Source organism: Mercenaria mercenaria, chromosome 5 (assembly GCF_021730395.1).
Source record: "Mercenaria mercenaria strain notata chromosome 5, MADL_Memer_1, whole genome shotgun sequence".
Taxonomy (NCBI): Eukaryota; Metazoa; Mollusca; class Bivalvia; order Venerida; family Veneridae; genus Mercenaria; species Mercenaria mercenaria.
This window is the reverse complement of record NC_069365.1, coordinates 11909012-11921581: the sequence shown is the minus strand read 5'-3', so window position 1 is coordinate 11921581 and position 12570 is coordinate 11909012. Positions and strand designations below refer to the sequence as shown.

General features: G+C 35.9%; 1 protein-coding gene across 1 annotated transcript; it reads right to left on the bottom strand.

The window, feature by feature from the left end:
* Window positions 1-3024: 3024 nt before the first annotated feature.
* Window positions 3025-8395, bottom strand: LOC128556869 (heat shock 70 kDa protein 12A-like). Its single transcript, XM_053542688.1, has 5 exons — window positions 8268-8395; window positions 7065-7259; window positions 4802-5020; window positions 4337-4490; window positions 3025-3826 (listed from the first exon to the last, which is right to left on the bottom strand). The coding sequence occupies exons 1-5, from the start codon at window positions 8376-8378 to the stop codon at window positions 3072-3074; spliced, it is 1434 nt and encodes a 477-aa protein (XP_053398663.1). The 5' UTR covers window positions 8379-8395; the 3' UTR covers window positions 3025-3071.
* Window positions 8396-12570: the final 4175 nt, after the last annotated feature.

Here is a 12570-nt window from a genome sequence, read left to right as displayed (position 1 = left end):
GTTTTAAGAATATAGATGAATAACTATCTTACACTGTAGAAACAAAATGTGATTGAAATTTAACTAAATACGCTGATTTATGTACATATTGCTACATCATTTCAATAAAATGTTAAGACATTAAACACATTGTCTTGGCCTAATATATGTAACATTCAATTTGTAACTAAATACTTGTATATCTCAAATTATTCGTGCAAATCATGTATAATTACCACCATGGAAATACAAAAGAATATAGTTAGTTTGTGGCGCGTCTTTAAATTTAACAATGGTGAATGGTAATCTAGAAACGAAAGTATATGATTAAATTCACCTACACTGGTAGCATGGCAAATGCTGTTAAAGCACTACATGATCAAGCCCTTAGAGCATGTAATAATCTCTTAAATGTTTTTGATAATGTTAATCTTGATATTAGAACAAAGTTACCTTTATTTGATTCTATGATTGTTCCTATTTTAACATATGGATGCGAAGTCTGGGGTGTTTATAATTACAAAGAGGTAGATAAATTACACATTCGTTTTTGTAAATATATACTGGGTGTTAAAAGGCAAATCCCTACCTATGCTGTATATGGCGAATTTGGACGCGTGCCTTTATCAGTTATTTGTAAGGAAAGAGCTGTTAAGTTCTGGTTAAAAATTATGAAAAATAACGAATTACCTATTTATCACATGTATAATATTTATGTAATAATGTTAGTACTGTTTGTTGGGCTAGCAGAATGAATTCTATCATTGATCACCTCGGATATTCGAATATCAGATTTTTCTTTGATAACAGTGTAAATTATTATAATTTGTTAAAAACAAGAATAAGAGACCAATTTGTCCAAGATTGGAGTGTTAATATTAATGCCATTTCAAAATTAGATAGTAATTGTAAATATAAAACTGCATTGTGTTTTGAAAAGTATTTAGATGTCATATCAAACGACAACCTAAGGAAACAAGTGACTAGTTTACGATTATGTTCACATAATTTAGAGATAGAGCTAGGAAGATATGTTAATGTAGAAAGGAATAATAGATTATGTAAATTATGCAATCAAAATGTTATCGAGTCAGAATACCATTTCATATTATGTTGTCCACGTTATAGCTGCATAAGATCCAAATACCTGGGCCGATGCTCATGGCCTACTGTGCAAAAGTTTAATACACTAATGTCATCCAGTAGTAAAAGATGTATATACAGTCTTGCAAAATGTATTAAAGAAGCATTAACTATAAGAAAGAATACTCTTGAAAATCTACTTGTCTTCTGATCGAATACAATTATTCTGTTTTGTTCTATGTCTTCTGTATATATGTTCACTTTCTCGTGTATGATTGTCTTTGCCATAAGTTTTTTTATATTTGTAAATGGCCAAAGGCAAATGTATTGCTGATTGCCAATAAACTGAAACTGAAACTGATAAAAGAGACGATTTCAATTTTGAAATTGTCAGCTTCCTCCACCTTGATGGAGATGTCCCTATAGTGACATCATACGGTGTCTTTATGTTTTGCAAGAGCTTATTCAGCGTTAGAGAATTTAAATAATAGAAATCTACATATCTCCAAAATTTAATGGATTACCGATATCATAAACTACGGAAGGCTTTTACTAAATTTTACTACAGATTGTCTGAACTTTTAAAGAAATGTAACACATACCTTAATACACTTCTAAAACTTGGTCTTACACACCCGGTATACTATGGAGATGTGGTTTATAAAATTCGAAAAAAAAAATCATAATGCTTAATTTAAACATTTTGATTTTAATTTGTTAAGTGTCAAGAAATATCAAATGAGCATACAATGCGAAAATTGTTAAGCACATTGCATGTTTGGTGATTAACCCTTCTACAGTTTAGTAGATGGGACGATGACTTATAAAGTGTAAGACTTCCTTTCTTGATGCTTTTCTCCCAAGTCTTACTAAAACGGACGGAGGGTGTGGAATTTCGTCTTACAAATTGCTTAGTCGTGCCTTTTAAATTTAGGCTCTTGGTGCTCTGACTTCAGACAAGTTGTTGAGTACATTGGTGTAATTATACTTTAGATTGACCCTATTTTTATGTTTTACTTTATATGATTTGGCATTTTGGCACTTATGTTAGAGCCTTTCTCAGCAGGCAGTGACGTTGTTTATACTGTCTTGTCTAACACGTTGAAAATAGGGTACGTACAGGCTTGGCATGCCTAAACGTGTTTAAACCCCAGTTTCCTTTTTTATAGGTTACTGACCGTTCCAAGGCGGTGCCCCTATTTTCAACTTGTTTTCTGACCGTCGCGTACTTCGTGTTATGTATGTTGTCTTGTTTGTTGTCAGTGTTTCTTTTCTCTATCTTCTCACTACCGCATTACCACATCCCGTCCCTTTCCCTTGCATTTACGCTTCATTGCATTTGTTGCCTCTCCTTTTACCATGAGTAAGTTATCGTGCCCACCATAGTTTTGTCCGCTAGTCGTTCTTGGGCGTGCGTGCGTGCATGCATGCGTGCGTGCATGTGTGTGTGTGTGTTACCTGTTATCTTCTGTAAGGCCTTTGACAAAGTCGACCATCACTCCTTCTACATGAATTAAAGGACATTGGAATTAACAAAATGTTGTCTTACGGATTAGATCTTTTCTGAAAAAATCGCGCACAAGCAGTTTCTCATCCGGACAGTGCAAGTCATGCCTGTTGTACCCCAAGGCTCTATCCTGGGTCATTGTCTTTTCTTCTGTAACATAGATAAGTTAAAAGCAGAGTCTGGCTCTTTGCCGATGACAACATTTATATCTAACAATTGATTCCTGTGTAGATATGATAAGACTCCAAAATGATCTAACTTAATTAGAAAAATGGGAATCTCAATGGTCAATGGAATTCAATCGTGATAAATATGAAGATATCAGAATCTGAAAAAGAAACATACTGTAAGTAACCTCTCTCTGTGTCTATTGCCGCCGCCTGTCTGTCGTGGGCTCTCACTCTCACAATGCAAATTCTATTCAAAATAATTATATCCATAAAACAACACATTTATTACCAATTGCTTTTTAAAAAGTCGACAGCTAAAAGAGTTCGTCATATTATAACATCAGGTGACCAAATATATCGAATATGTCAGCACAGAGAACATCTTTGTCATAGTCAGCGATTTTCTTGGCCTCTGGATAGACTTTCGCCTTGACTCCGTACGTGTAACGCCCTGCATGTATAACAGATGGATTGTGACCATATATAACAGCTCCTGTAAGCACAGCAAGACCTGGGTCAGCTGGTTTAATGATGTTTTTGTCTGGCATGGCCTTCCGTATAATATCTTGAAGTATTGGGGATTCCGAAAACCCGCCAACCATCAGAATGGTTTGGACATCTTTCACCTGACCCTCACTAAAAAGTGACTTCAAATGCCGGGCAACGCTATCGCAAGCACCTTCGTAAAGGCCTTTTGCAACACCTGATTCCATGCGAAGTTTGTCACCGATCCAGTTCACTTTCTGGTCGTATTGAGGCTTTGTCTTTATGTGGTCTTTTATGTTCTTACCCCTTTTCTGCTTGAAGTCGTCATTGAGAGCAATAGGTACTTTAAAATTGATCCTCTCTGTCATGTCATTTTTGAAGTTTCTCTTCTTTACCTCAAATTCTCTGAAAAGGTCGATGTAATCCATCATCTGAGTTGCTTGGAAGTCGTCCATTACATCGTTCCCTACAATATCAGCAAGAAGATTTCTGAACGCTATGTCTATGTAGGTGCCTCCCCAGTTTCGACCATTAGCCTTGTAAAGTTCTTTCAAAGAACCACTCGACTGTATTTCATGGACAGTGATATCGACAGTGCCACCTGTTAATATATAGCAACAACATATTAGAAGCAATGCCTGTGAATCTAAGTTTCTTTTAAGTCATTTAGTACTAATAGTTCATTTTGTTTTGTTTTTGTTGGGTTTAACGTCGCACCGGCACAGATCAGGTCATATAGCGACATTCCAACTTTGATGGTGGAGGAAGACCCAGGTGCCCCTCCGTGCATTTTTTAATCACGGGGACACGTGGGTGGAACCACCGACCTTCCGTGAGCCAGCTGGACGGCTTCCCCGCATTTAGAATCCAACGCTCCGAGTGAGGCTCGAACCCACATCGGTTATGGCCAAGTGAGCCACTCGGCCACGGAGGCTCCTACTAATAATTCATTCGTTTTATTGCAGGGGATGAAAATTAGTATTACTAATCTTTCAACATTTAACTGAAAAATAAAACTGAAAAAGAAAAGAATTAATTACACTTACCGCAAAATTATCCTTGTAACACATTTTTTGCAATGTATGTTTTAAAAGAAGCTGTAAATACATACCTCCAGCATCAAATACAAGATATTTTGAGCCCGGGGCAAATGGAACAAAACCTCCACCAGTTATTCCAAGTCTTGTCATAGGTAAATGCTGGCAATAAATGCTCGCTGCCTCAGGTTCAAGCGCAATCATCAACTGCTCATCAATAATTCCAGCCTGTAATGTAAAATAATATCAATGTTCACGTACTACCCATTGTTAAATCAGAACGTGCACATGGCATGTCGCTTAACTGAATCAGCCTATCATATCGTAAAATCATAGTTAGCCTTTTAATTGTAATTTGAAATGTATTTACTTGGCCTGAAAAATAAAAAGAAATCAGAAATTTCACTGAAATTTTCACATCTTATATGTAGTGTAACATAAAAGTGGTTATTGTTTCAAAATGCCTGACGCAAAAAACGATCTACGATCTACCTTAAGAGATGTTTCTGGACGTGTTAACTGCAAAACATTTCATTTACCTTATTGGCGGCTTCTCTCATAAACTGTTTTGAGGTATCATTCCAGATAGCGGGAACAGTAAGCACCCACCGGATATGACTATCAATAGTGTTTGGTAAGTTCCGCTGACATCTTTTCATTAGATGATCCTTCAGGTATTTTATGCAAGCCGAGAATACATCCATCGCAGACATTTTCTTTCCCATCTCATCTTCCAACATAAACTTTCTCTTCAGTTGCTACAGTACATAATAGTATAAAACATATTTTGTTTAGTGTAAACGCTACGAAACACTTCCGCAGTTAAGAACTGGTTAAATGATATGTTCTTGGCAGTTTTCGGACTGTAGCAACAGTAGTAGCTGTTAACTGCTTCTTGCTAAACATACTAATTTGATAGTCGTAAAACCATTCTGTTATATTTTCTAAATGTAAAGTATGATTAGGACATACATATAGATATATGTCTTATTCAAAACATAATAAAATTTCGACAAAATAGAACCGTGCATAAACACCATCATTTTGTTCCATCCGTTTTTAAAAAAATCACAAAAAGTCGCAAAATACAGAGGAATGTTTTGATTTTTTATGAAGGAGTACATAATATTTATAAGGATACAGAGAAGACATTGAATTTCACTGATAAATATAAAACCAAATTTAAAATTGTTTGATACAGAAGTTGTTTTGTTTTTCTCAGAATTGTTCTATTTTTCTAACGAACCTGGCGCGTTTATATAATAATATATTTTTTAATGTTTTTAATTTCATAATAATAATTTAATATTAATAAATATTAACATATTAATTATTATTATTATTTATAATAATAATTTTATATCTGAGAAGGATTGGATGTTTGAAGTGTCGTAAATTAATTGTAAATATGCAATTGATTGTTATTTGTCGAGTGTTGCAGATACCACATATCTGACCTGTACTGTTTACTACACATTGCGATCCATGTTTATTTCTAATATATATCAAAGTGGACCTCAGTGTCTGGAGTGGTTAAGGACGCTGACTTAAAATGACTTTACCTTCACTGATATGAGATCAAATCTCGCTTAGGGTGTACATTTTTGATGTGAGTAAGCCATTCAGTCAGCTGTCGCACGGTCGGTGGTTCTACCAAGTACCCGAATGGCCGCAATTATCTGGAAGGGCACCTGGGGGTCTTACCCGACCACCGGAAACTGTCATTGCAAGACTTAAATCATGTCTGTATGATTCTAAACTCAACAAAATCATTTATAGATTACAGTCGTTCTTACGCAACAATAGTATTTTGTGATAAAAGTTGCCGACGTTACGTACCAACTGATGTTTCGACCCTTTTGGTAACATGACGTTTTGCTTGTTTGTTTGTTTGTTTTTGGTTTAACCCCGTTTTGCAACGGTATTTCAGTCATGTTACGGCGGACAGTTAACCTAACCAGTTTTCCTGGATTCTGTGCCAGTACAAACCTGTTCTCCACAAGTAACTGCCAACTTCCCCACATAAATGAGAGGTGGAGGACGAATGATTTCAGACGTAATGTCTTTTATCAAATCGTCACGGAGAACATACGTCTCGCCAATGGCTCGAACTCACGACCCCGAGATCCATAGATCTGCGCTCTCCCTATTGAGCTAAGCGGACGGGCTTATTTGCCGTGTGTTGTTTGCTTCACATTGCGATCCATGTTATTACTAATATTTATCAAAGTGGACCTCAGTGTCTGGAATGGTTAAGGACGTTGACTTAAAATGACTTTACCATCACCGATATGAGATCAAATCTCGCTAGGGGTGTACATTTTTCATGTGAGTAAACCATTCAGTTAACTGTCGGACGGTCGGTGGTTCTACCCAGTACCCAAATGGCCGGCAATTATCTGGAAGGGCACCTAGGGGGTTTCACCCGACTTTACCATCACCGATATGAGATCAAATCTCGCTAGGGGTGTACATTTTTCATGTGAGTAAACTATTCAGTTAACTGTCGGACGGTCGGTGGTTCTGCCCAGTACCCAAAATGGCCGGCAATTATCTGGAAGGGCACCCAGGGGGTTTTACCCGACCACCAGAAGCTGGCATTACAAGACTTAAATCGTGCCTAAACTCAACAAAATCATTTATAGATTACCGTCGTTCTTACGCAACAAGAGTATTTGATGGTAAAAGTTGCCAACGTTACGTACCAACTGATGTTGCGACCTTTTTGGTAACATTACGTTGGCCTCGTTTTAGATTACATTAATTTGTATACATTTCGGCTAGTTAGAACGTTTTGCTTACCATCCTATCGAAAAGTTTCATTTTGAATCTTCTGAAGAAGTAGTAGTCGTGATGTTCATCATCCAGGGCATAGCCGGAATAGTAGTCTTCAGCTTCAAAGCCAAAGGAATGGAATTTCTTGTTCTTGTCAAAAAGAACACATGTAGATGTCTTTAATGACATTAGATTGCCGGCACCCCATGTGTTTGCAGCTACCTGGGGCGGGAAAATAAAAACATGTTTAATCATGGAATAAAATATATGATCCTTTGGAAGCATAGAATGCAAGCAAGCAAACTGTTTGCAGACTCGGTTTTATTGACTCTGTTACTGAGAGGTAATAATATGTACCACACCCCTCTTCTAGTACCGGATAAAGCGGAATTCTTTCATATACATATGTTGATTTTGACTCCATAATCCCAAAGGACTAAAATTATATTAACACCGAGTCTAAGTACGTTGGGGCATTTTACTGCCGACACACCAAATGAACACTACTGTTGTGAGGGTTAATAAACTTTATAAGTATATTCCTTAGAAGCATAGAATGCAACCTAGCAAATTAATGATAAGCTCGATTGTTGAGTCAATTTCTGAGATGTAATGAAAAGTGCAACACCATTAAAGCCCCATAGCAACGGTTTCAGTTGAATTTTATTAAACAGATATTGACCTGTATTGTAAGAATTACATTGGCTCTTACATACGAATGATACAAATCGGCGTACTGTTGGTTTTTGTTTGTTTCGGGTTTAACGCCGTTTTTCAACAGTATTTCAGTTATGTAACGGCGGGCAGTTAACCTAACCAGTGTTCCTGGATTCTGTACCAGTACAAACTTGTTCTCCGCAAGTAACTGCCAACTTCCCCACATGAATCAGAGGTGGAGGACTAATGATTTCAGACACGATGTCGTTTATCAAATAGTCACGCAGAACACACGCCCCGCCCGAGGATCGAACTCACGACCCCGAGATCCGTAGACCGACGCTCTACCTACTGAGCTAAGCGGGCGGGCGCATACTGTTGGTGTAAAAGTAGAAGTTTTTCATATAAAGTTAATAGATAAAGGAATCTGACTAATCTGATAGTATACTAATTTGCCAAGTATAAGTAAAAGTTTTTGAATGAAGTGTTATACTAATAGAGAATTTTGTGACTACACTGGTATTCTGATTTATACAGTTAGTACAAGCTACAAATCTATATTTATGATTTTACCTTCAGTGGGTCTCTGCTGTAATCATCTCTTGTAGAGAAAGCATATCCTGAGTATTCAGTTCCAAAATCGATGGCAGCAACCAAGAGGTAGTCTTCGTTTAGCGTACCCATTTGCCTTTTCTCGAGATAACCTTTAATGTTGAAATACAACAGCCAACGATATGAAGATTCTCTACAAGCCAGCTTTGAGTTACATATATTAATATCGTAATCAATGTGCCTGAATGAAAACGAAATAGTTGCTTTTAATTAACAAGAGTGGTATAGAAACAGTACATTGCTTGGAATGAGAACATGTGAGCAGTACTGTCAGTCGAGACTGAAAGTATTCCTCCAAATATAGACACAATTTCCACTTCACTCAAACCAATGCGATATTTGAATTATTATATAAGAAATGAAATTATCTTAATTAATGGGTAAATTCCAAAGAAAGATTCCGAGAAACTGTAAGCCATGCACATCGTTACAAAGCTCCTCTGCGAGTAATTTGTGAAAAGCTCCCTGTTTCTTTGACAGTATTTTTGCAAAAAAAAAAAAAAAAAAAATACCAATAGAGACAAAACAGTTCTTTCAACAAATGTTAAGAGTGGGCGTGCAAAACTCCATATGAAATTTCATATATACAATTATGTCAGCCAGTGGCTGACATAATTGTATATTTGAAATTTCATGTGGAGTTTTGCACTGGAAATAAAAAGTGTGATATATTTAATCTGGACATTGTATTCACCCGGTCCGTCAACATCAGAATTTTTTTTATCCGTATGTTGCCTGTGCTCAGCATCAAAACAAAAGAGGACTTACTGCTGATATATACTGTATCAACACATAAGAAGACTTACTGCTGATAAGTACAGTATCAACACATAAGAGGACTTACTGCTGATATGTACAGTATCAACACATAAGAGGACTTACTGCTGATATGTACAGCGTCAACACTGAGGACTTACTGCTGACATGTACAGCATCAATACATAAGAGGACTTACAACTGATAAGTACAATATCAACACATAAGACGACTTACTGCTATTATGTACAGTATCAACACATGAGAGGACTTACTGCTGTTTATGTACAGTATCAACACATAAGATGAATTACTGCTGATATGCACAGTATCAAACATATGAGAGGACTTACTGCTGATAAGTACAGTATCAACACATAAGACGACTTACTGCTGATATGTACAGTATCAACACATAAGACGACTTACTGCTGATATGTACAGTATCAACACATAAGAGGACTTACTGCTGATATGTACAGTATCAACACATAGGACGACTTACTGCTGATATGTACAGTATCAACACATAAGAGGACTTACTGCTGATATGTACAGCGTCAACACTGAAGACTTACTGCTGACATGTACAGCATCAATACATAAGAGGACTTACAACTGATAAGTACAATATCAACACATAAGACGACTTACTGCTAATATGTACAGTATCAACACATGAGAGGACTTACTGCTGTTTATGTACAGTATCAACACATAAGATGAATTACTGCTGATATGCACAGTATCAAACATATGAGAGGACTTACTGCTGATAAGTACAGTATCAACACATAAGACGACTTACTGCTGATATGTACAGTATCAACACATAAGACGACTTACTGCTGATATGTACAGTATCAACACATAAAAGGACTTACTGCTGATATGTACAGTATCAACACATAAGACGACTTACTGCTGATATGTACAGTATCAACACATAAGACGACTTACTGCTGTTTATGTACAGTATCAACACATAAGATGACTTAGTGCTGATATGCACAGTATCAACACATATGAGAGTACTTACTGCTGATATGTACAGTATCAACACATAAGAGGACCTACTGCTGATATCTAGAGTATCAACACATAAAAGAACTTACTGCTGATGTGTACAGTATCAACACATAAGAGTGGAGTTACTGGTGATAGGTACAGTATCAACACATAAGACGACTTATTACTGATATCCATAGTATCATCACATAAGATGACTTACTGCTGATATACGCACAGTATCAACACAAAATGTAAGAGGACTTAGTGCTGATATGTACAGTATCAACACATAAGAGGACTTACTGTTGATGTGTACAGTATCAACACATAAGAGGACTTACTGTTGATATGTACAGAATCAACACTGAAGACTTACTGCAGATATGTACAGTATCAACACATACGAGGACTTACTGCTGATATGTACAGAATCAACACTGAAGACTTACTGCAGATATGTACAGTATCAACACATACGAGGACTTACTGCCGATGTGTACAGTATCAACACATAAGAGAGGACTTACTGCTGGTATGTACAGTATCAACCCATAAGAGAGGACTTATTGCTGATTTGTACAGTATCAACACATAAGAGGACTTACTGCCGATGTGTACAGTATCAACACATAAGAGAGGACTTACTGCTGATTATGTACAGTATCAACATATAAGAGGAGTTACTGCTGATATGTACAGTATCAACACATAAGAGGACTTACTGCTGATATGTACAGTATCAACACTATGAATAGTGCGGTTACAATATATAGATTATCTTTTTTTAAATAAATGTTTTAATACTTGTAAAATTAAGTTTAATCGGTTTAAATATGAAATAGACACAATTGAAATTGTTATTGGTATCATTCTTAGATTACATCACTCGCAGTATGTCACACCAACAAGCTGAATTCAAATAGTATATCTTATTTTATCTATGTTTTGCGTGTTAAAACAAAGTGATCAGATATAATCGATGTAAGCTGATACGTACTTTACGTCCGAAACACTGTGCAAATTGTTCTGAAATCAAATAAAAAAGTTGTTCCTCTCCTGAAAATGGTGTTATTTAACACAAAATGTAATTTATTATCGGGATGGTCTCATTTTCGGATGGAACGACCTTTAAACAAAGAAGAAACAAAAAAGAAAAATATCCGTTCTTTAAAAAGATGCCCGTTTTAGCGGGGTTGTCTTAAGGTGTGGTTCTATTGTAAAGTAATTATCCTACCATTTTGTTTAAACTCAGAATAAATGGAACTTACATCATATAAAATGGTCTTTGTAACTATCAAATAATGAATCATGCATTTCAGGTCGATATTTTATAGTTCACTTTACTAATACAAATATATGAAATATATGTATGGTCCTTGATGAAGTGTGTTTTTGTTCCCGTGACACGTTAATCATTTCATCTTAAAATCTATCAGCTTTTAAAGAGGTTTAAGAAATATGTTCTTTGTTTCATTTTACCGAAAACGAAACTATCATATTACATTATCTTAACTTTATCGTTAAATGATATAAAACTTATGGAATTAAAAAGTTCATAAATACCGTTTAAGAAATAAAAAGCTGGATAATAGGGAATAAAATGATATGTACCTACCCGTAAGTGTTTTTATTTCGAAACTGGCAATTTTAATAATTTTCTTCCTTGTTCAGTTCGTGGTATTTCATTTTATCAGTCAGTTTATTCAGTGCTTTGTAAACACTTCCTGTTATATTCAAATGACATAGTATTGTTTATTTCATTCAAATATATTCAGTAAACAAAATTGGGTAGACGTGTGTCATAATTTACTTAAGAAATAATATATCTCATCTAGTGATTTGTCGTTGAATAAATCATTGTCTGGAGTTCAGATGCGAAGGAATTATATCACGAGGGCGCAGCCCGAGTGATATAATAATACGCATCTGAACGACAAACAATGATTTATTCAAGAGCAAATCACTAAATGAGATATATTATTTCGATTCTAATACGTTACCAAGGATTTTAAGTATATCCTTGACGACATTCATTAAAAATTTGCCCGTTTCCAATCGATTTCTTTTCCAGCGCGCCGCTATGCCGTTTGACGCCATGACGTAATAATTGTGACGTAAGAACAGTGATTTATTGTATAATTTTCTTCCTTCTTTGTTTAATAGGAAAATGAATCAGATCGTGTTAGAGTAATCTATAGACATGATATGCTTACAAGTAGACGCTACGTCAATTGCATGTCGTATCTAGGCATTACTTATAATTGTCAGCTGTTCTGCACGCAATCGCAAACTGATGCCAGTGAAATTATTCAACTACATTGTACAAACTTTACTTATAAATCAGACTACACGTATTTAATTCCATTAATCACGAGAGTCTTCTGTCGGTTTTTTTTTTCATAAAACGTGAAAACCCGATAGACATTTTTTGTTTTGATCTAACGTCGCACCGACACATGATAGGTCATATGGCGACGTTCAAGCTTTAATGGTGGAG